The sequence below is a fragment of the Eulemur rufifrons genome, chromosome 28, assembly GCF_041146395.1.
Source record: "Eulemur rufifrons isolate Redbay chromosome 28, OSU_ERuf_1, whole genome shotgun sequence".
Classification (NCBI taxonomy): domain Eukaryota; kingdom Metazoa; phylum Chordata; class Mammalia; order Primates; family Lemuridae; genus Eulemur; species Eulemur rufifrons.
In genome coordinates this window covers 69,247,475-69,274,915 of record NC_091010.1, presented here as the reverse complement: position 1 = coordinate 69,274,915, position 27,441 = coordinate 69,247,475, and the positions used below count along the sequence as shown (strand labels likewise).

General features: G+C 49.3%; 1 protein-coding gene across 4 annotated transcripts in view; it reads right to left on the bottom strand.

Annotated features, from left to right (window-relative positions):
* MGMT (O-6-methylguanine-DNA methyltransferase) overlaps window positions 1–27,441 on the bottom strand; it is a 265,516-nt gene that overhangs the window by 37,243 nt on the left and 200,832 nt on the right. For all 4 annotated transcript variants that reach the window (XM_069460299.1, XM_069460300.1, XM_069460301.1 and 1 more), the window contains one exon: window positions 6,603–6,763. In XM_069460299.1, coding sequence (XP_069316400.1) covers window positions 6,603–6,763 — 161 coding nt within the window. The remainder of the gene's footprint in view (window positions 1–6,602; window positions 6,764–27,441) is intronic.

Genomic DNA, 27,441 nt, shown 5'->3' with positions numbered 1-27,441 from the left:
TAGTGTCACTCCTCTGGCCATTTTAAAGAAAAAACACGTTTTTGGCCAAAACCATCTGGAAACCCTCTGATGGTGTGTGGTAGCTTTGGTGACACTGTGTCCTGGGGTCTCCTGGCTGGGCTCTTTAGACGTCCTGGGGCATCTTCCTGACGCCCTTCAGCCGCCCGCCCGACAGTGAAGCCGTCAGCAGGCGGCACGTGGCGCTCAGCCTCCCTCAGTGTAAGCAGTGGCGCCACCCTCCCTCGGCTGGGCGCAAAGGTCTAGACCAGGGAGATACACGCACAGCGACCCACAACTCACGCTGTCTACTTAACAGCAAAACACTCAAACAGGCACAGTTACATCTTAAACAAAAACAATTATTTAGTTGGGAAGGTTAAACTTAGCACAGGGTAGCGTACACAGGACAAGCACCCATGAGATTGCTGGATCCGTTTAAACACGTTCCTTTAGAACAGTAACTCTCAAAATGCGTGTGCGTGTGTGTGTGTGTGTGTGTGTGTGTGTTTGCCTATCCTAAAATTTTGGTGTATCTTGGGGAGGGGTAAGTCGTATAGAAATTGTAGATCTAATATTATGAACAAGATTTCTAGAGGATTCTGACATACCCCACATGAAAGGACTGAGAGCCAAGAGTGACTTGAAAACTTTAAAAATGCTCTCCCAGCCCAAGATGTTGTTCATAGTACAAAGAACAGAACAAAAAAGTAGCCGAGACGATTACCAGGCAGGAACCTGCGTGATGAAGTATGAAACGATGAACTAAGACATAATCTGACCCTCAGGCTCTCTGGCCCATAAAACTCACCAAGATGCCAAAACGGAGCTGCTCAGTCAGTTCCAGAGCTCAGAGCTCAGAGCTCAGAGCGAGGCCGGCTCGGCCAGGTGACCCAGAGCAAGCCGGGAGAGCTACCCTGATCGGGGCTCTGCGGGGCACCCCAACCTGGAGAAACCCTTGACCTGGAATGGCAAACACTGCTGCTCCGCTGAGGAGCTGGGAGTGATGTTGGCGTTCAAATGTCCTGGGAGAGGTGACGGAGCCCCCCCACTGGGAAAGGGGCCGACGCACTGAGCTGGTGGGATGGGGGGGTGGGGGTGGGGCACTCTCCTCCAGACGGCTGTCAAAGAGACGGACCATGGTGTGGGTCTGGTCCTCTGGCCCAGAGGGGACAGACTCTTTGGGACAGGGTGACCAAGTCCAATGGATCAGTGGTAAGTAGATGTCCCCAGTGAAGGAGACAGTCACCCATTGCCAGTGACACCTCCAGGGTTCACTCTGTACCAAATGACACTGCAGATCCTTCACTTTCACCGATTCCTGTCCTACTTTTGTTTTTAAACATTCCACCTTCTCTCCTTCACGTCATGGTTCTAAATCACAGAAGTGCGTTGGGCTTCACTCTCCATGACAGAAATGACGGGTGTTCCTGGCAGTGGCCTCCGGTACTGACTCCAGACATGTGACAGTCCTCCCGGCCGCCTTCCGATCCGTGGGCTGCCACCCACCCTCAGCCTGTGGATTGGCCTTTTTATCTCAGCCTGCCCGGCTTCCGCCTCACAAGGCTGCAGACCGAGGTTCCCACGCTTGCCGCCCCGGAAAGGAGCGCAGCAGCTCTAAGGTTGCGGGAATTACATTTTCACCAGCTGTGTCTTTCCACTTAATTTAAGTGCAGTGTTGTTAGCTTGTTCTGATCAATAAACGGGCATCGGAAGGAGGTTTACAAACCTTCCCGCTCCGCCAGGTAATATCTCAGCAAGGTCAACAATTTTTATGAGCCCTCGTTTAGAACAATGGAAAACAGTGAAGGCTACGCCCAGAACCCACAAATGCATCTGCCACGTTAGCTATTATCTCCTCTTTAAACTGGTAATATTTTTTGAAAAAGTTTGGGGAAAATAACAGTACAAAGTACCTGAAAGTGCAAAGCTGGCACCCACTGTGGATCGGGGGGAGGCGAAAGAGAAAATGTCCCCCCCCTCCACCTCTGTAGACACTCAGGCTGGAGTCTCGACTTACCGGGCACCCTCGAAGGTCACCAAAATGGGCCCTAGGACCTTCAGAAGAAGCGGTTCAGTGTGTCCTACCCAGGGAGAGCACCCGCCGGCTGGGCGGGGTACAGGGTGCCTGCCGGGACACGAGATGCCAGGAGGGAAGAGTCTCGTTGGGCCTGCGAAGGCGGCAGGGTGCGGACCGGGAGGACTGGCCCCTGCTTGGCTTTCCAAGGCAGGTCTTTGACTGCGAAGGTGGCGCCGGTGAAGACGCAGGCAACGACGGTGCTCTCCCCACTCCCTGTCTTCTAGGACTTGTGCCTTCTGGGGCGCACACGGCCCCCACTGGGAGGCACGAGCACAGTGGGACCCTCTTCCACGACACATGGGAAAATGAATTAATTTACCCCAAAAGGGCCTGCCCCATAACTCTGGCAGGGCTTTTGTCAGAGGCTCTTTTGAAAGGAGGGGTTCGACAGAGACACACAGATACAAGAATACGAATCCTTCCTGAGGCTCAATAGCAGAAGTTACAAAACTTACTTCTAGCCAGCAGGTTTAAAAATGCAGATTTTACTGCTGTCATGCAACTGGGTTTCATAGCTACAAGCTAATAGCTGTGACGAAGGAATTATTAAAGTGTTAAATATTTCATTTAAAAGGGAACATTGCAGTCACTTTAAAAAGAAAACTCAGAACTCATCTGTTGAAAGCCATCATCTGTGAGAAGGCTCAGGGCCCAGCCGGGGTCCACCGCGACACAGCCGCATGGTGTGTGGGCAGTGCCAGGGAGCCCCGCCCGGCAGGAGCAGGAGGGCCCAGCACAGGCCCAGCTGCGGCAGCCCTGAGGTCAGCAGGCCCGCTGTCCACACCTGTCCCCTGCACCTGCTGGGCGGGTCGCCACGGGCAGCCGAGCGTAGGGACGGGAGGAGCATCTGCACACAGCGGTATTTGAAAGTCTGTCTCAGTTTTCCAGAAGTCTGCTTTTCTTGAACTTATTGTTTAAACCTCTTTTTGACAAACTACCACTTTTCTTATTCTAACTGCTTTTGCTGCTGACCTCTAAGGATGCATGTTAAACAATGCAGCTAAACATTTCTTTATAAATAAATATAAAGAAACAGGGTGTGTTTAGAGAAAAGTTTAAATGATATTTTATTATGAAAGAAACATTAAGATGTATTTAAAAAATAACAGCTTCATTAAATAAGTATTTCTTGGGGAAAATGGATTAAAACAGGTAAAACGCTGGCCTTTGTGAGACGCTTACAGGGAGAAACTGAGCTCCCTGAGACGGTTCCCGTGTGACGAGACTGCTGGGTCTCAGTCACAGGCAGCTGGAAGAATGACTTTGTCGACATTCTTAATAAACTGCAATAAGCAAACAACGACGATAAAAACGAAAACTCTAATTTTATTTTAAGGAAATGACCTGACCACTACTAAAACAACACTCTAAGGAGGAATCAGAGTACCTTTTATTCACCAGCTCAGCTTACATTTTAATCCCCTCAGGAGAAGGACGGGTCTTCCCCACAGGTCCCAGTCCCTCTTCCCGCGGGGAAATCCTGTCCGTGTGGCCCCAGGGGCATGGCGGCCGCTGAGGCCGCGGAGACCTCCCGAGTCCTGGGCAGCAGAGACAGCTGCGCCATCCCTCTGCAGAAACACCCAGATACTAACTTGTTACTAATCCGTCTTTGGAAACTCCCCAAGAAGTTGAACCATATGAATTTCTAGTATTTGGTAAGTTTTAACCTACAAAAACAGCAATTTCATATGGTTCAACTTAATGCATATTTTTGTGGTTAGCCTTAAAAAAACAAACAAATCAAGAACAGCACGTTCATCTCGTAGGACTCCTGGGAAGCAGAGGAAGGGCCTGTGTGGGGAAGAGGGGCCTTTCGGCAGACGACAGCCCACGCTGGGCCGGGGGCCGGAGGTGTCACCAGCCGGGGCTGCAGGAAGAAAGGTACCGGCGCTGGACTCCAGGATGAGCTCAACTGTGATCACGTTTTAAAAAACAGCATGAATGGACAGAGGCAGGCTAAATCTCAGAAGAGTATGGAGAAAAATGATATGTAGAAGTATGTTAAACATATTCAAAAATTAAAATGCACAGAAAATGTAATTGGTCAAGGAAACATTTATTCCACGTTAAAATAGACCCGTTCCTTCCAGATTGCAGACTGATTATAGTGCCCCGCGGTGCCAGAGGGCCGAGATGTCAGACTTTTCCCTGCCTGGGACTCGCCCCTCACCGTGATTTCACCGGTTGCTGTAAGACACAACTGGACGGAGAGCAAACCCAACCAGCGCTAGACAGAAAGGGGCGTTGCCGCATCTGGGTAGTAGCAATTCCCTCCGTGTTAGCAACTGCGTAACCGTCTGCCACCTCCCCTTCTTTAAACCATAAAACTGCACACCTGGCCCTGGGGTGAATGATTGCGCTAAATTTAAAAAAACCTGGCGTGCACATGCTGGGGTGTGGAGGACCCGGCAGCAACCAGGAACTGTCACAGGCAGGCCGTCCGCATCCTGTCTGGGGGTTCCCAGGGCACCAGGAAAGGGGGATGCAGGATGCCGGGCCCTCCCCGCCAGGACCTCACCCAGTGAGAAGTGCCACCCGCAACGCAGGGCTTTCCAGAGGGCTGGGCTGCGGGGTAGCTGGATGCTCTTCATGTGTATCCCCCAAGGGCTACTTCGAAGTCCTCCTGGTCACCAAGACCCACTGTGACCTGCTGGCCTGGGCCCCCGTGCCAGGGAGGAGGGGTCAGTTTGGCCAATCCCAGCTCCCTTTAAGTGCTGGGGACGTGATGGAGGAGCCCCAGGCCCGCTGGTCCCAGCGGCCAGTCCCCAGGTCTGGGAGCAGCAAACGCTGTGGTGGGCAGGAGGGAGGCTGCAGGGGCAGTTCGGCGACTCCTGTCCTGGGTTACCTGTCAGCAGCCACCGAGGGGGCCTTCTCCGGGCCTTTCCTCCACGTTACTTGCTGGACCTCGGTGGGGCCAGGTCAGCAGAGCCTGGCTCTCCGGCCAGGATCACTGTCGGCTTGCAGAAAACTAGTGGTTTTCTCACAACTTCCGCCCCTGCATTTCTCATTAAGTTACACAAGGAACCGTAGATAAACTTCAGGATTTTATAAGGTCATTCTCCCCGCTACCCGCCATAAGATTACTCAGATACTTCCTCTGCCCTGGTTTTGTAACTTTCTATTCTGAGACCTCACAGTTCAGCTCACATATCTGCCAGACTTAGGAGAAGGAAAGCCGGCAGGCAGTTCTGTCCTGCTCCTACTGGCAGGGCGGGAACCCCAAAGTGATGATAGCAGACGGACTAGTTCACCTCTCCAAGATTCACAAGCCCCTCCTCTAAAAGCAAAACCAATCTCTGACGTCCTCAGACCACACAGCAACATCCCTGCCCCGTGCTCGTCGGAAGTGCACGAAAGTAGGGTCACTGGTACCATCTACTCAGCCAGACTGGTAGCACCCTGGCACCAGACTCAGGGTGCTGGAGCAAGGGTGGGCCTGGTGCAGGCAGGACAACGTGCTGGGCGGGCAGATTCAGGGGTAACAAGCACCCAGCTCATTACAGCCGCACAGCGTCAGTGTATTACGCACAAGAAGTGTTCACGGTTTCATCTGTTCACTCGTCTCATCTCATGGGAGAACCCCGGTATCAGCCCAACCATCAGGGGTTTCCCTACCGGCTTCCCCCGGAAACTTCACTCCATTTTCAAGTTTGTTTTTGCTGCAAAGCATAGCAGCAATTAGAATACCATTAAACTTACCTAATACATCCTGTCTTGAAATTCAAGATTGCTTTAAAACTCTTCACATCTAAAATCCCAGTGGGGATTTTTCCCTTTAAGAGTATACATACATCTACGCGTATACATCTGTATACAAATATGCATTCATTTATATTAAAATGTTACTTGTAAAAAAAATCACCATGCAAAATAAACTTCTGGTATGTGCCTGGAATGATTTTAGTTGCTATGATTTCTATATTAGGTAGATCCAAACAAAAGCTTTAAAAGAAACGTCTGGAAAAACGTTTTTAGTTTATCACAGACTTTAAATGCCCTTAGCATGCTATGGTAGCAAGTTCTCATTTCATCTCTTAATATCTAACTATGGTACATTTGAGAAATTAAATTTAAAATTGACCTGAGAAGACACAAGCTGCTACCTACTATAACGTAACTGTCACCAACCGAGCCTATGGAAGCAGCCAATTGTCCCCACACACATCTCCTCCTCTGTGCTGTTGGCAAACAGATAGTTTAAGTTAGCAATAAACTTATTGAAAAATTTACTGCCATTCAGATGTGTTCCTATTTAAACCTTTCAGCCAGCGAAAGTCAAGAGTCGATCTGCATGCATCATTTTTATTGCCTTCGCCAAGAATTGCGTGACCACGTGCCAAAACTAACACGAGCGTTTGGAGTGGGTGGAGGCCGCGAACTCCGTCCTCCAGCCTGGCCACATGCTGTCTCTGTATAGATGATGTAAAAATACCAAGCTGGTACAGTCAACAGAATGAACCGTGATGTCGGTGATAGTAAGTCAAGCTCCCTAAAGGAAACGCCTCGGGACGGCGCAGTTACTGACCTTGCTGGAAAATGGGGTGGTGAAGAGCCGGCAAGGGGAGCTCGCCGATGGCCCTGGGCTCGTGGAAATAGGCGTCCAGCCAGGCTGCGCACTGCACGAGGGGCTCCGTCATTCCCTCCGGACCGCCGAGAGCCTCGGCAGGGGCTGGGGTCTCCATGCCACTGCAAAGTGATAAAAGGGGCTTAGTAAACCTCTGGGCCCTGTCGCCGCACATCAGAAAAGCAAATGCCTACGGCATCTCAATGGGCGAACACCTGCAGCCGTCCCCAGGGCCAGGGCCAGGAGGATGGTGGCCCTGGAGCCTCAGGAGAGCAGTGGTTCACCGTAAGTCACAGAGACGCAGTCCCGACTCTGAAAACACCACCTTCACCCAGATAGCTCCGATTTCCAGAGTGATCAGTTCTTGCTTTTCCTGCGAGGTAACAACCAAGCTTGTGCAAATCTGATAAAGTCAGAAGTACGCAGCGAGGAAGGGGCAAGAAAGAAACCGTGCCCCTTCCTCTCGGTTGAAAAGCTTTACTCTCGGAGTTACGGCAGAAATAAAGGGAAGAAATGGTAGCTCAGGGATCCAACTAAACAGTCTTGTGTGTGTTGATGATACGAGTTACTTCGGACTAATCGTTAATTGTGGGCAGAAACGTCTGGACACGTCTTCTGTCTCAGCGTAGGACGCACAGCTTCCACGGAAACACCTTCTGCCCCGCCCCGGTGTCCACATTTCTATAAAAGTGGCAAACCTAGGGTCCAGGCGAGCCCTCGAGCTGCCATATGAACACCGCCTGAGGGGCCCTTCCCACTTCCCCGGAAGACAGGCGACGTGCCCAGAGGCACACGCAGCCCGGCCCATGTCCGTCACATGCACAAAACATGCGGTGCTAGGGCCAGGCCCACAGGGCGACGGTGAGGAGCCCAGGAGAGGCGCAGATCCACACCCACCATAGTGACTGTCACGAAGAGCTGTGTTCCCCTTCTGTTGTTGGGGGAGGAAAGAGACACCAGGGCAATGGCACGCGCAGGGTCTCTTGCTCTCTCAGGCACTGCAGATGCAGAAACGTCACTTCACGCTACAGCAGGGCAGCGACCGGCCTTACGCAGGGTCTGACAGACCACCGCGCTGGCGTCTGTGTCTCCGGTCGGGGCGTTTCCTCGGTGTAGGAGTCTCTACCCAGGCCCTCGAATCTTTCCAAAAATGGACTTCTTTGGGTGGGATGGCCAGGTGACCCTTTCACACTGGTTTTCACAGAGGAACATGAAGTCGGTCAGAGGTTTCTGCGCAGGCACAATGAGCTCACCAGGATGACCAGGCAGAGACAGGCAACCGAGGCCGAAGCCAGGCCTGAGAGTCAAGACCCCAGAGCCGGCTGGCGTCGCTGACCCTGTGTGCAGGGACCACACAGGACAGGCCCGTCCACGCTGTGTGGCAAGAGCCGTGCCCAGGGGAACCACGCTGACGGGGCGCTTGCTCAGCCCGGTGCTCGGCATAGACAGGCTGCCTGGGAACCGTGTCCAGCCCCGTCACAGCCTGGCACACCTTCCACAGGTGGAGGAGGGGCCCGCGGAGTGGGGAGACAGAGCAGCTGCCCAGATCTCCTTGCGGATGGAAGACGCTGTCGTCTCACCACCTCAGTTTCTTTCCCCATTAGCGAGATCTGATCAGGGAAAGAACTTCTGCTTGGCTTAAACATTACCCGATTTCAAAGATGCATTCTCCGTCATCCTACTCTTGCTCTGTTCCTACTAACCGAACAGTATACTTACCTAAAAAGAAAGATGGAAAAACACGAGACGCGCCTTACCATCCTTGACCCCCCGGGGATAGAGCGGGGTGCAGGCGTGGAGGCGTGTGCCTGGGTTAGCTCACGCTCCCTCCAAGCAGCCAGAGAGCCTGTGGCCCAGGGGCAGCCTCTCAGGTGGTCACCCAGCAGCTTCCAGCCAGCCCCTGCCCAGGAGGAAGTAAAAGCACTACCGTTTCCACTGCGGCGACCCTCAACAAGGAAACAAGACCCCTGCACCAAACTGCCCGCCCCGGCCTGGCACCTTCTGCAGCAAGCGCCCAGCCGACCTCTCCCGTAGAGCTCGAGGGGCGGAGGGGCGGAGGGGCGGAGGGGCGGAGGGGCGGAGGGGCCGGGCTCCTGGTCCAGTGGGCAGCACGAGCCAGCACCGCGAGGTCAGTTTAGTCGCCAGGACTAGCGGGCTCTGGCCGGCCACACACTGCACATGGGCACTGCAGGTGGTGGGCATGCTAAAGCCAGGGGCGGGGGCAGTGGCGCTCGGCTTCCGGAGTCACCGTTCCTGGCCCAGCAACAGCCCCGAGCGAAACGGGGTGCTCTCGGGCGCTCCACGGCTCTGCCCACGCGGGCTGGCCTTCTCTCCACGCTGCTGAGGGAATTGAAATGTGAGCTGTGTTTCCTAGCATTTCCCACTCCTAAAAGGATATTTGAAGAATTTTTATAGTAGTAAAATTCATCTTAAATTGATTTTTTATGCTTGTGCTAAAGATCTCAACCTCTGATTTACTCTGTAGTTCTCCTTTTTAACTCTTTCTCTATTGGCATTAGATAACCATTCATGGGTGAAATGTAATTAAACAGCTTTGATTCTGAAGCAAGGATTTATGATCCTACATTTAAAATGAATGGCATTAAACACACACATAAAACCAGATTTTTAAAGCCATGACACAAATTTCCATTTCTACAGTAAAATGAAATTTATTCTCCTGCCCTGCCCTCTCCTCCAACCTCGCCGCGCTCGTCCCCGGAAGGGCTGCGGGGCGACGGCGTCTCCGACGGCAGCTCTTATCGTGGAGGAGTTTCTCCCGGCTTCCCCGCCGGCGAACCCTGACACGCCGACAATTACGGGCTCCGCGGCCCACGCTCATTGGAATCCCACATCCCAGCCGTCCCTGGGGGCCCCAAACCCACCTGCTGCTGGAGCGAAGCCCCCGTGGCCCGGCCCACCCTCCCCCGGGAGCAGGAGCCCAACCGCGCAGCCCTGGGCACTTCCCATCCCCGCGGGAGGCCAGGCCCCCACCAACGGGGACAGACAGGGCCACATCAGAGCCAGGTCTCCTCCCAGGATGAATAATCCTGAGGCAAACATCATGATGCCGGAACCTTCTTCCTTAACTTGGCATGAGAGGATGGTGGCTGTGAGAGGACTGTGGCTTCACTGGGGACCCTAACACAGCAAAGCCAGAGTCAGTTCAGGCATCTCTTCAAGGCTCACGCTGCTGTTGGCCACACTGCAGCCTCCTGGAGAGCGAGCGGGACGCACGAATCGCCCTCAGTAGAGCAGCTCCTGCAACTTCAGTGCACTGGTGAGCCCGGCTAAGGTCTCGTGGAGGGGTCACCTGTGAGAAGCTGCCCTGACCCATTCCCTTCCTGGACGTGGACAGAGGACATCCCAGTGAAGAACTATATTTCAGATTTCTTTTGACATAAACCTCCTTCCCTTCAGCCCAAACCAGCAGAGAGAAGTGGTTAAGATGCTCCGGCACGAACGAGTGACCGGTGAGCACTGAGGGCAAACTGTCCCTCCTGTCTGCATGAAGCTTCGTTCCGACACCGATGTTACCAAGAACGGGAAGGAGCAGCAGCACCTGCTTGGGGATGAAGGCAGCCTGGGGGGTGATTTGGCCAAATTTCAATCAAGTGGCCCCTGGTGGACATGGGCATCCTTCTGCCGCCCGGGGGTTCTGCCCGAGCCCGGCCTGTCTGTCCCGCTGTGGTCAGCCAGGGCTGCTTCTGCTGAGGACATGTGCCAGGCCTGCCAGGCCCCTCAGGAGGCATCCTCAACACCCAGTACCCGCTTTCAAGCACTGACGTCCGCCTGGCACAGCACGAGGAAAGTGGAAAAACGTTCCTTGCACCACGGCTCCCAGTCTCTTCCCAAGTTACCGATGTGCTCGATGCTTCAAAGCATCACCCCACCTGGTCAGCACCGGCTCCACGCCCAGCAGGACAGCCTGTGGCCTTCCCGATGGAGAGTGTCACACAACCTCCTCTCTCCTGTGGCCCCGCACTTGTCCAGTCTCTCCCCCCCATAGACGACATTTTCTTCAGAAGGTTTGGGAACGTTACCTGGTGACACTGGAGGCTCACCCAAGAAAAGAGTTCCAAGGACACGTGTTCCTCTGGTTCATCCGGCACCTGGCAAGGAGCTAACACAGGCCGAGTCCTGCCACGGGCTGCGAGGGCCACAGGGAAACCAGTGGACGCTCGTATGGCTGTCTGTGGGAGGAAGGGCCCGGAGCCTCGCCACACACAGAGCTTGAGATGCTCCTGTAATGACGAGCCAGGCAGCAAACCTGCTCCTCTGGCCTTCAGCGCCATGTGGTGGGGACTGGAGGCCTCGGGTGCCAGACTTCCCAGGCAACAAGGGGACCTTGTAAACGTCACGGGGAGACTCTTGCTAAGTAGCGCTGGTAAATGCACAATGATGTCCAATTTAGAAGATCTCTAGCAGTTTCTCATGTTTGATGCATGGGCCCTGTATTTAATTATAACTTCTTGCTAAAGCTCAGATGTTTTTCTTCCAGGGGTAGGATTGAAGACAAGAAGTAAACTATGCTACCTGCTCTCAATGAAGATTGTTTTTCAAGGCGAGGCTGAATAAAGCCTTTCAACTCTGTATGCCTAGCGAATGCAGTGGTTTGGAGAGCGAGCGGGACGCACGAATCGCCCTCAGTAGAGCAGCTCCTGCAACTTCAGTGCACTGGTGAGCCCGGCTAAGGTCTCGTGGAGGGGTCACCTGTGAGGTGCAGTAAATCCATGCAAGGATTTACTGAGGATCCATCATGTGCATGGCTCACTGGCAGGCAGACCGACTCGGGGCACTCTCCCTTCCCCGGAGTTCACAGCTGACTGCGCAGGGACGGGAGGTGCAGGTAACACACGGGCCATCGGCAGTGACTCTCCACTTCCACCTTTCAAACAGCCCAGGGTTCCGAACAAACCGCAGTGGCTGCTCTGTGGCACTGCCTGGTGGCCAGCAACCATTGGGCAGTATCACCACGCATGCTCGACAAAGCTTGTGAAATCGTTTGGATATTCCAGAGTTATTTTAATAAACAGAGTAGAAACAGGAAGAACCTAAGTGCTGATGCCAGTAATAAGAAACATTGATCTCAACAATGCAATGGAGTCAGCGATGAGAAACAAAGGCACGTCAATAGGGCTCTATGCACAGACAAAACTGGAGCCTCACTGGTAGGCTACTGTGGCTAATGACCACAGTGATGACAGTGACACTTATTGTTAAGCACATGTTCTCAAGGATTCACGTGCTACCTCACTCATGTTTCATGCAACCCTAAGAACACATATTCAACTATGAAAGAAATCAGCAGTGCTCATCTAGAAATGATAGGTAGGATTAGGTTTTTTTTTTTTTTTTTAACTCTCTGGGACAAGAGGGCCTACCACACGTAACTGACTTTTGTTGTTTGGTTCTGAGACCCATTTTCAAAGGTGCGTTCCGTACCAATGGCTATCACAGGAGACAGGGAAGTAAGTGACGAACGCAGCCCGTTCCCACCTTAGGCGGCTGTAAACAGGCAGTCTGCCTGGAGGGGGCAGCGTCTGGACCAGTCCCTGCCGGAAGGCTGGGGGGAGTTCTGGCCAAGAAACCAGCAAATTCTATCCAAACTTTACTGTGTGGTTTCTAAGGAAGACGGACAGAAATGCCACTCCCTGCCTGCGTGCCCTCCACCCCACCCCAGGGTGAATTCACAGGCCACCAAATGGCTCGTGCCCAAGGTCAACGGTAGGAGGAGGAGGAGGAAGAGGCAGTTTGAAATTTAGTTAGGTTCCAGCCTACTCACTTTCTGGGTGGTCACAGGTATGTTGCTAAAATTGGATATAAATTTTTAATGGGCATCCTAAACCCTCAAAATTTGGGGTTCAAATTAATGTCAACCTCAACAAGACCACAAAAAGAATTTACTGTAATATTTTAAAGCACCGACCAAAAATACAGAGAACATTTTATGTAAATTTTCAACTCCTCCCTGTAAGAATTATATATTTTTCCCTTTTTAAAAATAACTGATTCTTAAACGTACATCAGCAATAATAAAACATATTTTAAAAAGACAATCTAAATAGTATACTTTGGCAGATGAGAATGCCTGAAAGAGTAAATACTTTTTCCCCTAAATGTTCAAATCATTAAAAGGAAAATTGTATTTTAACACTTTAACATATCATTAAAAGTCTCTACTCTTTGACAGATGAAGATAAAAACACCCCAAAACTATAGATGAGTGATCAGGTCCCTAATGGTTCCAAAACAATTACAGGATGCAGAGCAATCTAGTTAAATTTTATTCAAAAGCTTACTACACTTGTGTTTTCTTTTATTTTTCTATCAAGAAACCCAGGAGGTTTAAGCACAATTCATTATGTATGAGACCCCACTTGCGGTGCTTGACTGTTGATTAATAGCAAAGTTTGCTGTATGTACATTTGCAACATTAGATGCATACAATATGCTAACTTATTCTTTCACTGAAACTAATTATTTACAAAAATGACTACGTGAGACTACAATTTATTAAATGCATGCATCCAGTCTCAATTTGGCCCCCAAAGACAGCCTGGAATGAAGATCTTTTACTTGATGTGACAACTTTTAGAAACGCTGTTATTAATATTGGAAATGTGGCAAATAAAGAGTTCAAATAGCCTTATGTCTGTGTTGCGTTGCTTCCCACCACCGAAGAGCGAACAAAGCAGCTTCTTAACGTTTTACACACACGAGAGGTACATTCCTCTTTCCCAGCTTGATTTAGCTTCTCATAAAATGCCTGTACATCTGTAAAAATATAAACTTTAAAGGAGTCATTCCATTAGTCTAATCAAATTGTTGGGACTTCCACAAAGAAACTCATTTCCCTGAGGATCTTTGAGGTTAGGTAACTTTGCATTATTCAACAATTCTTCTCCTCAACCCTAGAGAAGAAGAAACATCAGTCTATAAACAGAAAGGACCAACGTCTAATGTCTGGACCTGGGTTTCAAATGGCATCCGGCCAACTGCTGTTGTCTTCCGTGCTAATTCTATAACGCACGTGGCCCAGAGGGGCAGCCACTTGCTTGGAGCCTCCTCTGCATTCTGGTCTCTCTCTGCTGGGCCAACCGCCCAATCTCTGCAGTTTCCCCTTCTGCTGCCCTCAAAGCCTCTGTCCTGGCCCTGCTCTGCCCTGCTGAGGGTGTGTGTGCGCCACAGCCGGCTCTGGAGGGAGGGGAGTCAGACTCCTGCCTATGGCTGACTTGGGCTGTGCCACTGAGAAAGTGAGAAGAGTAAATGACGTGGTGGCCTTCTGTACTTCCTTCCGTGCAGAAGAACCAATGCCTGTGCCCCAAAGACAGCACGGAAGTGCAGAAGGCCACCCCATGCTACTGGCCGCTGTGTGCCCTTCCAGTTGTGCAGGGACACCTAAGAAAAAGACGTGAGTTTCAAACAAGAGCCCGCTCTGGGACGTAAGATTTTGTAAGATTTTAGGGACAGAGAGGACCCGAACGTCAGTGAGGGGCCTTTGCTCTCTACAATAAGCAAGTGTCTAGAGAGTGAGCAGCTTGAGAACGGGGAGATCTCAGGACACGTCGTCAAAGTGGGTAAAAGATGGTTGGTTTTGTGCCACGTAATCTAATATCCTCACTTTCTCAATGACACAGCCCACGTCAGCCAGGCAAGGTGATCGACTCCACAAGTCCCAGTGCAGAGAATGTCTCCGTGTCACGCCTCCAGGGCACAATACAGCACCTTGGAAGGGGGGGTCCACTGAACACAGTTGAGGATCCACCAACTGTATGAAAACAACTCAAGGTAAAGTCTTACACAAAATTTCATAGCTGCTACTTTATTGGGTGCCCAACATGTGCCAGGCAAGTAATTAAAAACTACTCTCTCTCTCCCAAACACCCTTGAAGGAGGTATTATTATCTGTGTTCTAAAGGAGGAAACAGGTCCAGAGGTTATACAATAATAATTTACCAAGTGCATATGGGATGGAACACAGGTTGCGTCTCCATGAACTGAAAAACTCTGACTCGTGTCTTTGAAATTGAAGCAAACGGTCACCCCCTACCAAGGAAAGTCCTTACACTCACATGCTCTATTCTTGATAGCATATATTCCATTAACATTTGAATTTACTCTTTTAAGTCACTTCTATAATCTTTTCCTAATCCACAGGACTACAGCCTATGCCCACTGCCCTATTATTCAAAGACAATGAGAATCTGAGTATCCAGTCTAGTTTCTGTGACATTCTAGAAGCTTCCAGAGAGACTAGGTACCCACATGACAGGGTCTCAGGCTCCCACACAGCTGCCCGCTTGTCCCTGAAGGAAGCCCATAGTTATATGTGAACACCACAGTGACCTGTCCATTCAACACACAGCATCCTCTTACACCAGTGAGAGTACGGGGTCCTGGAATGTCTCTAAGGCCCAATCTCCCCACGTGGAACCCTCCAGAAGGGCCAAAGAAACGAAGGCCACGGCGCTGCTGCAAGTGGCTCGGCACACCAGCAGAGCAGGCGTGGGCTGGGCTGCGTGACGACGTCCAGCAGAAGGGGCCGTGCACTGTCACAGAGCTGGCCGGACCCCTGTCTCCCAGCTCGGGGACCCAGCTGGCTGTTCTCCGAGCTCCGCGCTCACCCACTGAACGGAGGAGCAAACGACACGCAAAGGCATTAAGACGCCACCATGGAACCTACACTGAAGAAAACACCTACATTTCAGATTTCATTTTTCCAATGAATAATTTGCTGAAAAGCACTCCCTAGGGGGAAGAAAAACCCACAAAGATTTTCTAAACAGTGAAAGCTACATTTCTCTGCCTTTTCAGATTCTGTCGGAGACTGCAGAATGGCAAAGTCTGCGGAAGCCCAGGCAATGGGCATCACTTCCGATTTTGCTTACTTCGAGGGGACTCCACGGTGTGAATCTGGGAATGTCGCGGATTTGAAGGCACAGAACTAAGTGCGCTTTTCTCCGTGTCTGCTCCACTCCCGACTCCTGACGGAAGGCACTCGACTGCACAATGAGATGAAACCAAAGAAAAATGAAACTCAACGGCAAATCCGTGTGCCCTATGTTCATTCTGGAACTAAGTCTGCTGAATTCCAGCAACTACACACCTATGTACGAAGGCCACCGCGTTGTCCTCTCGTTTCTCCTTGACGTTTCTTGGCCTTTGAGGAGGAGCCATTAATACGGGGGTCATTAACAGAGGGGCAATGAGAGGTTCTGGTGGGGAGAACCCCCCCTTCCTGTGACCGGCGGCAGACACCAGCAGACCTCTTCTGTGGGCACTTCCTCCTGTCCACGCTAGAGGAAACGGTAGGACCACGAAACAAAGCCCACTCCTGGGAGCAGCGCAGCACGCCCCTCCCACGTGGACCGGGAGCCGTGGCTGTGGGTGGCAAAGCGCCTGACGAGGACACAGGATGCACCAGAGCTGGCGAACCCAGAGCCCCTCCCCGAGCGCTTCCTGCAAGATGGCCCCGTCTCCCGAGGCAGCAGCAGTCTCTGATTTGTGGTTTTCATTAAGGAGCTGGCTTGCTTTCTCCTGTGAGCCCACGCAACGAGGAATAATACTTTTGGTACTAACAGGCTAGAACACACCCACCCCAATACAGTTTAAGAAATTCATCTCCATGGCTTACAGACTTTGTCATCATGCAATTCAGAAAAAATTAGTTTTCATCTTAGTAAGACAGTATATCATAATTCAAATTTTAAAGCAACTAAATGTTCTGAAGACATTGCTGCTTTTTCCAAAAGGCGTGTATTACATGAGGACTGACCTCCATGGGGTTTAGTCCCATTAACTTGGATACTGGGCTCATTAATAAATAATCCTAACACTAAATTACCTGTCTTGTAAATTGGTTTGTACAGTTCTAAATAAATAATAGATAGTTCCCTATTATCAAACACAGTGGTGTTTTTAAAGAAAAGCGCAGCTCATAAGACAGTGCCGCAATTTTATCTGGGAACAACTTTCTATAGCTCACTTCGCAGAAAGCTCTCGTTCCTCGTGTGGACGGCTGCAGCTGGAGCACGTTAGCTGGTCAGCGTTGTTGAAAATACTATTAATATATTTAATCTCAGACAAGTACATCGACTATACATCAGTGGCCAAAAACATCTTCAGCAACTATTAAATGGACAGTTAATGTAATTGTATTTTAAAACACTGAGGTCATATTTAATTTTGAATTGAAACTCTTAAAACACGCTCTCTGGCAAGGATAGAGAGTAATAAAACAACATTAACTACAGAAAAAAATATAAAACTCATATTATTGAAATAAATCTTTTTTCCAGAGTACTAATATTTGCAAGAAGTAGATTATAAGAAGCAGAAAACATCTGTACTTTTTCAACAAGTATAGTCACTGGCACCAAAAGAAATCAGGATTTTCAACTTGAAGGATGAAATCATTCTGAAGACCGGAGTTCAGATGCCACTGCCCCTCCCATTCTTCCTCGAGCTGGCTGGTCTCCCAGCGTCTCTCATCCTCCCTCCAGGGTGCTCAAACTTGGTTCGACTACACCCTCAGCTCTTCCAAGCAAAACTCCACCATCGAAGGACCCAGTTATGTTCCAAAGCAGGAAGTAACCAGGGCTGTGAGAAGTGTAACAAGAAAAAACAAGGGGCTGGAGAGTGCCGGGAAGGGAAGGGGAGAAAATATTTTAGCTGCAGAGCCTGCCAATTAAGATTCCCTTTAGGAAGCACCAGTTTCTACTCAGAGGAGGTTGGCAAGTCCAATTTCGTATGCCTTTTTCCTCCTTTTCAAAAATCAATACAGCCCTCTGGGACGCTGTCATGCCGCTGGCTGGCAGGCGGGTCTTTGGACCGTAAGCTTCGCTCCTGTACCGGTTCTCGGCCCTCCCAGGGGAAGACCAGAGGGGGTGTCACAGGACTTTTCTGGCAAAAACAATGCAGCATTTATTTACAGGTGTTCTCCGACAGCCGGGACAAGGAAGAGGCCCCTGCGTGCAAACCCTGGAGCCAGTGGCCATGTTTCCAAGAGCCCTGTACCTTCATGTGACCCCTGAAATGCTCCACTTGGTACTTCAGAAGAGCACAGATGGAGAAAAAGAAGGATCTGCCCATTGGGAGTAGTTTCTGGGAGCTCAAAAGCACCATTCCACTAAGACCACCGGCTCTGTTTCTGTGGCACCTGATGCCCCAACCTCCCCGTGCATGGGGCCCACCCAGTCCCCAAGGTCAGACCATGGACCTTTGGACCCCCTCATTTTGCCAAACCACTTGCACAAGAGAAGTGCCAGTGCTCTCTGGGGTCTCCCCTCTCTTTGGGGTTCTAGTCCCAAACTCCAGCCCCTCCCTGAACCAGGCCTTTCTCTGAGCACAGCACACTGACCAACAGAACACGCGCCTGCTGCCCTGGCCACGCGCCCCGCAGTGGCCCCCAAGCCCACGACAGCTGCTGTTCCACTTCCACCCAACGCCTAACTCTGAGCTCACACCTCAGTAATCCAGGGATCTTTTGAAAGGAAAAGGATTCTTAGTGGCTCAAGAAAATTCTACTCTGAGAAACGATAACTTAAAAAGAGGAATTCTTATAAAAAAATCTTTCAATTGCAAATTAATGTTACAGAAGTGGCATTTTACCTTTGTAAAAGATTTTTAAAAATTTTAATTGCAATGAAAACACTTTAAAAAAATCACATACAACTCCTAGATCTCTGGAAATACAGGCTCTGTATATTCTTATTCATGTCTGTCTTCTCTTTCTTGTGGGAGGTTGGTTAACACGACGTATGAAACCATCAGATAAGTGCAGTACAAGAATACTCCATCAAAAGTTAAAATCCTCTAGACAACTTCATTTTTCACTGATGCATCAATATTGCATTGTAAATATGTTTGTTTATTTTTGTACAGTGAAGAAAACTGGATGAAACTCACTCCTTGCCCTGCTAGGCTTTGCCAGGGAGCCGAGTTTACTCCAAATAGCTTACCGTGCTGCCACGGCACTGTCCACGCTGGGAACCACGGACAGGGGTCCCACCGACTCTGGGCAGCCACAGCTGAGGCCTGAAGCGCCGTCAGAGCAGGTGTGTCCATCACAGCAGGTGTGTCCATCACAGCAGGTGCACACGGACACTGCTCTGGAGACAGACCATCTCCATTTACACACCAAGTGACTTCACAGTGGTCACTTGCAGGCCATCTTTATCCTCAGAACGTACTGAGTTTCTTGCTCCTTCCTTCCATGGTAGCCCTGAGGCTCAGGCTGCAGAGAACATGCTGGGTCCGCACCACAGATGGACCTATAGGACCTCTTTGTTCTACTTGTGTTCCTGCCACTCTACAACGGAGCACCCCATTCGTCACTTGGCTCACATATGTCCGCACGTGAGATTTTCAGGCTGTCCAGGGTGGGCATGCCACCATGGGCCAAACCCAGCCCACCATCTATTTCTGTTAATAAAGTCTTATTGGAACTCAGCCACGCCCATTTGTCTAGCAGAGGCAGAGGTGAGTAGTTGGCAGAGACTGTGTGGCCTCCAAAGCCTAAGACATTTCTTCCCTGTCTGGCCCTGTACAGGAGCCGGCCGTGGGCCCCTGGTCTGGACTCACACTGACCAAGCATTTCTCCTCCGCCTGGAAGCTGCCTCCCAAGCCTGTGCGCGTGGTCACCATCACTCCCAATTCCCTACCACTCTATGCTGGTCCTCACACCCGCAATATCCCCAAATCTAAACCCTTATTCAAATCCTACTTCAACTCCTAGTTTAAGTACCACCTCCTCTGCTAGTCCTACCTCCAACCAGCCCGGCCCACAGGTGGGTGGCACTGAATAACAAAGTCCCGCGAATCCTCGCACTGACGTTCACTGCGTACCTGCCACACACGCGCCCTGCGCCAGGGGGTCCGCGTGCCCCTCACCGAGTCCCCATAACGGGACAGCAGCTGAGTATCTGGATCTGTGTTTATCAGTGAGGAAACCAAAGCTTGAAGGAGTGAATAACTCTCCAAGACAACACAGTTCGAAGCACCACAGCAGGGGCTGAATCCAAAGCTTTGACCTCAGTAGCTGGGTGGTGTCCTCTCCAGCCCAGCTTCGAACACCTGCAGTCGGGGGAGCACACGGACACGGCAGGTCCTCAGATGGAGAGCCCTCCTCGAGCCGAGAGAAACCCAGGTATAGGCTCCCAGGTCCTCCTCTTCACAGCCCCCCAAAACTCCCACCGCTGCTGGGTTTAGGTTCTCTGGGCCTTCTCCTTTGGTTGTCAAGCCTCTCTGCTCCTTCCTCCATGATGTTATTTGAAAACCACAGCCCCAAGGAAACTGTTCTCTCAAAGGCTGCTAATGAGCCCCAAGGATCCAAGCTAATGTCTTCTCTATATGCTCCCACCCCCCACCTGCCCCGAGGGCGTGCGCTGCCCCAGGGACCCTGCCCGTGCCTCGCCCAGGGCTGCCCGAGGTCCCCTCCACCTCCTCGGTTTGCTCCTGCTCCCCTCACCCTGACCATGGCTCCCTGTAGACCTACAGGGGACAGACACAACCCTGCCACCCTGGATGGCCCCCTGGAAGCTGGTTACCACCTCCGACTCCACTGGCAACACCAGATGCCGCTTTCTCCCCGGCTTCCCTATCGCGTTCACGACGGCCCCAACGTTCTCCTGCCAGTTCTGTTTCTCGATCTCTCTCATCTCCCTCCCCTTTTGTTGCCACTGCACACAGTTCCCATCCTCAGCCTGGAAAAACACCAGAGCCTTGGAACTGGCCTCTCCACACTCCAGTCACATTCAGAGAACCTGCCAAAACCAGATAAATCTTCCTAAAACCCTGCCCGGTTGATGTCACCATCCTGCTCACAAACCTCCCTGACTCCTCATCATGCACTCGGAGTCAGATCCAAGCCCTGCATCTGGCTGTTAGTCAAGGCCCTCGCGGTCTGGCCTGGGACTCAGGCTCTCTCCTGGATTAATCCCCAGCTCCAGGCAATCTGGCCAGCTGGCCCCTCCCGGTCCTACACTGTACCTCCCCAGCCGGGACTTCCCTCCTGCAGTCCCTGCACCTGGAATGTGGCCTGCCCACCCTGGCCCTGCCAGCTGAGTCTTAGCACCACGCGCCACCCTTAAGTCCTTAGCATGGGGCACCTCGAACTGCTCCATTCATGGCTCAATGGTGCCCACAAGTAAAGGCTGCCCTTACCTTTGGACATCCCTGTATCATTCACAGAGAATTGTGACAAGCTTCCAATGTCTGATGAGTTGTTCATGAGTGAGTAAAAATTTCAAGGTGAAGGAAGGTGTGGGAAAAGAGATGTTAAGGAATATACTGAAAGATGCTCGAGCATTTACACTAAAGTTGACTAAATGTAAATATTTGGTGTGTTCTGTTGTTTTACTGTACTCTTGCAAAGACTATTGGTGTTATCAATCGACTTCTTTCTGCACGCTCCAAAAGGAATAATCGAACTTCTTCAACTGCTTAGGACGCACGTCAGCACATACGTGGTATGAACGAAGTTTCAGACTGTGCTTCTGCTGCGTGTCTCTTTGTTTTGACCAAAACTTGAAACAGCCAAGAAATGGCTGCCTGACCCAGATCCGACGGACACAGGGAATTTCATGTTTCTCAACTCTCAGTTCTGCCCAGGGTCCAAGAGGCATTCGTGGACTTCAGACCCATCTGAATCAGTTTGCTGCTTTTGTACTCAAAGACTTAATTTTTAACATCTCTCCATTTCTATACTAAATGGCCAAACAAGGTAATGTAAATATTATCCAGTTTCAGATTTATAGTGGCCTGTCACCCCTCCCTTCCTGGGCACTGCCGTGTGGCTCGAGCGCAGCAATTCCTAGCAGGCACAGGATCCGAAATCCCACGCAGCAGCACGAGGCACCTGGGAGCAGCCTGTCCGGTCTCGGCCAAGCAGGCGGAGTCTGATCAAGAGCTAAGCCAAGAATCTTCTCAGCTCTTCCAAGAGAGATGGCCCTTTGCCTGAGAGCAAAATATCTTCAAAAGAGCTGGCGTCATCAACCAAGAAAATAGACTAACATGCCACTGTCTTTAAAAAACATTGTTAATAATTGAGAAAAAGTCAGGAAAGAAAGTATTCATAACTCTCGAGCTACTGCTCTCTTTTTGGTCCCCCTGTTCAAAATTGAACATCTTCCTAATTACTATATATGTAATTAAAAAAACCTAATTTCTATTTTCAAGAATCAAGCTGGAAAACGGGGAGGCCATGGGGTCTGGAGCTGAACTCCCAAGCTTGGAGAAACTGCAAACTGCCCTGGCTTGCCACTGTCAATTAAATATTTTATGGGAAAAAGTGAAATCAAATACATAAACTAGAAATGACTGTGTTGAACATTTTAAGAAACAAAGAATCAAAAAGAAACAAATGCCTTTTTTCTAAAAAATAAAAAACTACTAATACTTCAGAACATCCCTGAGCTGCAAGGAAACAAGAGATGTCCCCAGGTCTGATACTGGGGACAGCCCTCTCTCTGCCAGTGACAGGAGACACGTGCAGGGGGGTTCTCCTACCTCACTCTGACTAGGAATGTCGTCCTTGCTCCTTGGGTCAGAAATACTGCCAAGAGCCTACTATTTGCAACACACTGTCTCAGCTGCTAAGATGGGAAGATGAACAAAATACAGCCCCACCCTCGGGCAGCTCAGAACTTCCTCTCTCGGCTTTGCTGACCAAGGAGGAGAAAGCTGCATCCTTAGGACAAGCCCACGGTAGCTACGCTTTTGTTCTCAGGGGTGGCTCTAAGAAGCCCTGGTTCTGCCTAGATCAGCTGTACCGAAGATGCCCCCACCCATTGGAGGCCACAGAGCAAGCACTTCCTCATTTCTTGCTTGGTCTTCCTTAATCATGTCCTTCAAATTCGTGACTTCTGTTTCCTGAAACACCATTTGTTCACGTGATCTCACCCACACCTGGCATATGGAAAGCATCATCCAGGACAGACAGCCTCCTTACCCTGAAAATCCTCATTGAGTATTAGGTCATTCAGTCTGGAATGTCTGATTTCCTTAAGTACTAAGACAGTTGATCTCTCTGATATTTCACTTTGACACTTCCTGTTTTATGTTTATTATGAAGGTGCATCCTCAGTCTTTCAAATGCATAGTTTGGTTTGTGATTACCTTTCTGATTTTTTTTAGAACAATTTTTGTGAAACCATGGATAAGTCAAAAAATTGAGTTATTTTCAAATCTGAGTTTTGTTGTGGAACCAATGCAAGCAGACAGCTCGAAATACCAATGAAGTGTTTGGGAAGGGCGTGGCTAATGAACGCGCAGTATGTCAATGGTTCGAGAAGTTCCCTTCTGGGGATTTTAATCTTGAAAATGAGCTATGTGGATGACCTGAGACCCAAGGTGGATAATGATGAGCTGAAAGCTATGGGGGAAGCAAATCCATCTCCACCTACTCATGAATTAGCAGCAAGGTTTGACGTTATTATTCCAACAATATTGGACCATCTGAAACAGATTGGCAAAGTAAAGAAGCTAGATAGATGGGTTCCTCATGAATTAAATGAGCGTCAGAAGAAATCATTTTGAAACTTGCCTTTGCTGTCATGACACAAAGGCAAACCATTTCTACGTTGTATTGTTATGTGTGATGAAAAATGGATTCTTTTTGACAATTGCAAGTATTTGGCACAATGACTGGATAAAGATCAAGTGCCGAAACACAGCCTAAAACTGAATATTCATCAAAAAAAAGCTAAGGGTATCTGTTTGCTGGTCCAGCACTGGTATTATCCACTACGGCTTCGTAAAATCTGGTCAATCCATTACAGCGTATGTCTACTGCAACCAATGGGACTCAATGATGAGGATACTTGCGATTAAGCTGTTGAGAGACTGGTCAACAGAGACAGGCCAATTCTCTTGCAAGAGGATGCTCAACCACATGTCGAACAAACAACACTGCTCAGACTACAGAGGCTGGACTTGGAAACTCTCTGTCATCCACCATATTCACCAGACCTTGCACCAACTGACTACTGCTTCTTCAGGCTTTGGACCCCTTCTTGCAAGGAAAAATATTCAATTATCAACAAGCTGTAGAAATCTCCTTTTGTGATTTCACCACCACTCGCTCTCCAGGCTTCTTTGCTGCTGGCGTAAACAAGCTGCTGTTAAGATGGCAAGACTATGTGGATAGTTTAGGCGCATATTTTGATTAGTTGTACTGCTCGAGATACAATAAACTTTTGATTCAAAATCGGACATTTTGTATTTAATGACCTAATAACAAAGACAAGGCCTCCTGCCTCCTTTCTTATTTATGTAGAATTATCCTACTGGTCCATCTTGATAGCACCTTGGAAGCTGATTTAGAGATCCCTGAGTTTTTTATTTTTCTGACTCAATTTATAACAACATAATTTTTTTTTTTTTTTACTTTCTTTTTTAAAAAGAAAAAAGTGCTCCTGCTAACTTATCCACCGGTCTGTGTCTCCCAATGTCGGTCTGTTTCCATTGCTCTGGACATTAAGTCTGAAGAGCTGCCACTTTTCTCAGAAGAGATTTAAATAAACTTCTGAAGCCAGAGGAGTAATTTTCTTCATAATTGACATTAAGTAGCATGAACTAGATGAAGGATGGTTGTTAAGCACATTTGCCACTGTGCATTGTCTTAAACTTAAGAATAATCAAGGGCAAAAGGGAAGAAAAGGTTTATTGGCCAATCTTTAAAACTAGGGAATTAAATACAGGCACATAAATAAGAATATAAATAGGAAAGTTTCTCACTGAATTACACAGAGACAGGGCAGAGAAAGACGTGGGCATGCAGACAATTCAACATGACAGTAGGAGAGACTTCACCTGCTGCGAGATCTACCTGCTCCTCTCAAGAGCTAACTAATGGCTTCTGCATTAGACTTCTCGTAAGGATCAGATATTATTTACACGACTTTCTGTGAATGAGCTCAATGCACAGTCAGGAACCTGAAATTCATGGCTCTGCCAGTATTAACTCATTTACTCACTGCACAAGCTATTTAATGAATTCTTGTTATGTATCATTTAGCTACAGAAAACATCACTGGGGGATGCAGAACAGGGGCTGAGCAGGAGGGACCCCTCCCCGTGTGGGCCAGGCCCCCCACGGAGGCTCCTGCCAGGGGATTGGGAGGGCAGGGCCCACAGGCTGTGGGGCACAAGTCCCGCCTCCCTCCTAAGAGCCTGGGAAGACTAAGAGGTGTGACCCAGGGAAGGAGAGGAGAGAACTGGCCTTTCTGTGGGTGTGCACTGCCCTGGGCAGAGAAGGGGCCAGCGTGAGCCGGTAAGGCTGCCGGGCCAGGCAGGAAGCCCTGACACCACCAGCAAGATTTGTGCTTCATCACCAGTAATCCCAACTGGACACTCATCTCATTGTACATGCATTTTAAAGTCGCTAAGTATGCTTGTTAATCATCACGATTCACACATTTGATGTGCATATGGCGTATCTGAAAGTCAGCATGTTTATCTGACTTTTAGTCAATCACCTGCTTCCAATTTAGATGACTGACACTGGCTAAATCCCCTCACAGAACTTTCTGGAAACCTCATGTGACATCATCTTACAGATTTACCAGGAAGGGCACTCAAGTTTTTCCCACCTGTAATTTCATCAGCTACTCAAGCTACCCTGGAGCTCCAGCTTCTCGTCCTGGACGCAAATCCTTAGAAAGAGTCCGGTTACTCCAGCAAGTTCCCAGAGACTGACACTTGGATTTCCCAGGTGACTCTTGCTGTGACTTGTAATTTTTACAAATCCAGGCAAGAAATCTAAGACTCCCTAACATTTACAGAAGACTGTGCACATTCCTCTGGCCGGTGGTGTTGAATTGCGAGTTCACTCATGGCAAATACCTGTCCCAGGACTTGGGAGCAGAACGAAGATCTTGGGGAACTTACTTTCCTTGAATGTCCCCGAAGAAGGTGGTGCCTCATTTCAATATCAAGGCTCCATTCTGACTTTTTGTTTTTTTCCTTGTCCCTTTCAACAGGAGTAGTTACCACATGTACCTGCTTGTATTCGGAGACTTAATTAGATGTTTCTTTTTGGGAACCTGAGATTTGAATACACACAGAAAAGAGCTCCTGTAAGGATTGTCCAAATTGGGGAGGACTTCTATTTGTGGAAAAGGAAACTTGATCTTCCATAGAAGGCTCCAACAAGTTTGCCCGTGGCCTGAGACCACCCCAAATGTGTGAGGATGGCCCCCCAACATCTCCATCTATCCTAAATGAAGGTGGAGCTAATCAATATTTCAAACTTCCCCATCAGCCAGCCTAAACCAAGACTCTCCGGCAGTTCGCATCTCCTCGCAATGCCTGATTTATGCACCCGAACCCTCCGACTCCCAAACACTATAAAAATGCAGACCAGGGGTGGAAATTTGCAAGTACACGTTCTCATTCCACACTAGGTGAAGTGGCTTAGATAGCTGTCGCCAGCACCAAGGGGTTTATTAATAGGCAAAAATTAATTGTATGTAGACTGAATTAATGAGATGGAAAAACATGCACATTTCAGTGAATACAGCAGGGACCGGCCTCTGCTGAGGCATCGGTAATGAAGTGTCTGGGCCGTGGGATGAGCAGGGAGCAGACACCAGCAAGCTGGGGTCCTTTTGTGATCATGGGGGCTGGAGGTACTGTTACAAAAATACACTGCGAAATGTAAACATCAGGCAACTGTTTTGAGCACAAAGTTGACCCCCGATGCGTATTCTGCAGACTACCATCTACAGATTTATAAATAAATGATTAGATGTAAAACCTCCAGAGGATTTCCCTTTTCCACAGCAATTACAGGAGCAGATTATTACCATTCAAGTGGGGTTCCAGGGAAAGTTCCTGGACTGGCAGGAATCACTCACTGCTGTCCTCCTGTCTTAAGTCACCATGACAGGAAATCCAATGTTAGCATGTACTGTGAACATTTTAACAAGCCAAGTCGATATGCACTGAATGAACACATTCTTGAGTTAAAATATATTACTGTCAATAACAGACTGAATTAAGAAAGTATGAAGTTTCAAATGCGATCAATGTCGGGACGAAGTTTTCCATATTTCATATCTGCACATTGTTAAAAGCTGCCACGTGTATGGGAGCCAATATTCACTAGGACGTTTTCTCTTTGGCAGTTCTTGACCAAGTTTTTAAGTCATTAAAATGTAAGGTAAGAGGCTAATCAAAGAATAAGCAAACGAAAAGTATCAAGTTCAGCACAAATTTTTCTAGCCTAAGAATTTCCTTTCTTTCCTAAGTTGCATGGGGTGAAAAACAATCACCTTTAGCTTTGGGTCTCATTTTCATCACAAGGCCCCTCCCCCAGTAACTCACGTGGGGAAACGCTGGGTTTCCAAGACTCCTAGCAGCAAAGCCAACGCCACTCCCCGCTCTCCTGAACGTTCTCTCTCCTTTTTAAAAAACCTGGTATGTTGTAGGGACAGATTTTTAAAATGCTGTATTTTGAAATAACTGAAGAGTCACAAGAAACATGTTACAGCAGAGACTGTGCACACACTCACCCCGCTCTGGATGGGCGTCTGCGCCACAATCACACCACTTCACCAAAACCAGCAGCCAGCGTCGACACGACGCTATTAACCAGACCACGTACCTTATCTGGACATCACCAGTTTTTACAGACAGTTACTTAAATGTTTCTAACAAAATTTTTAAAAATTATGCTTTTGAAAATGAAATTTTGTTTCATATTTGGATTCATACATGCACCACCCCAAGCAGGACAGAGGGCTGTCCCGTCGCACAGACGGCCCTTGTGCTCCTCCCACAGGTGACATCTTCCTCT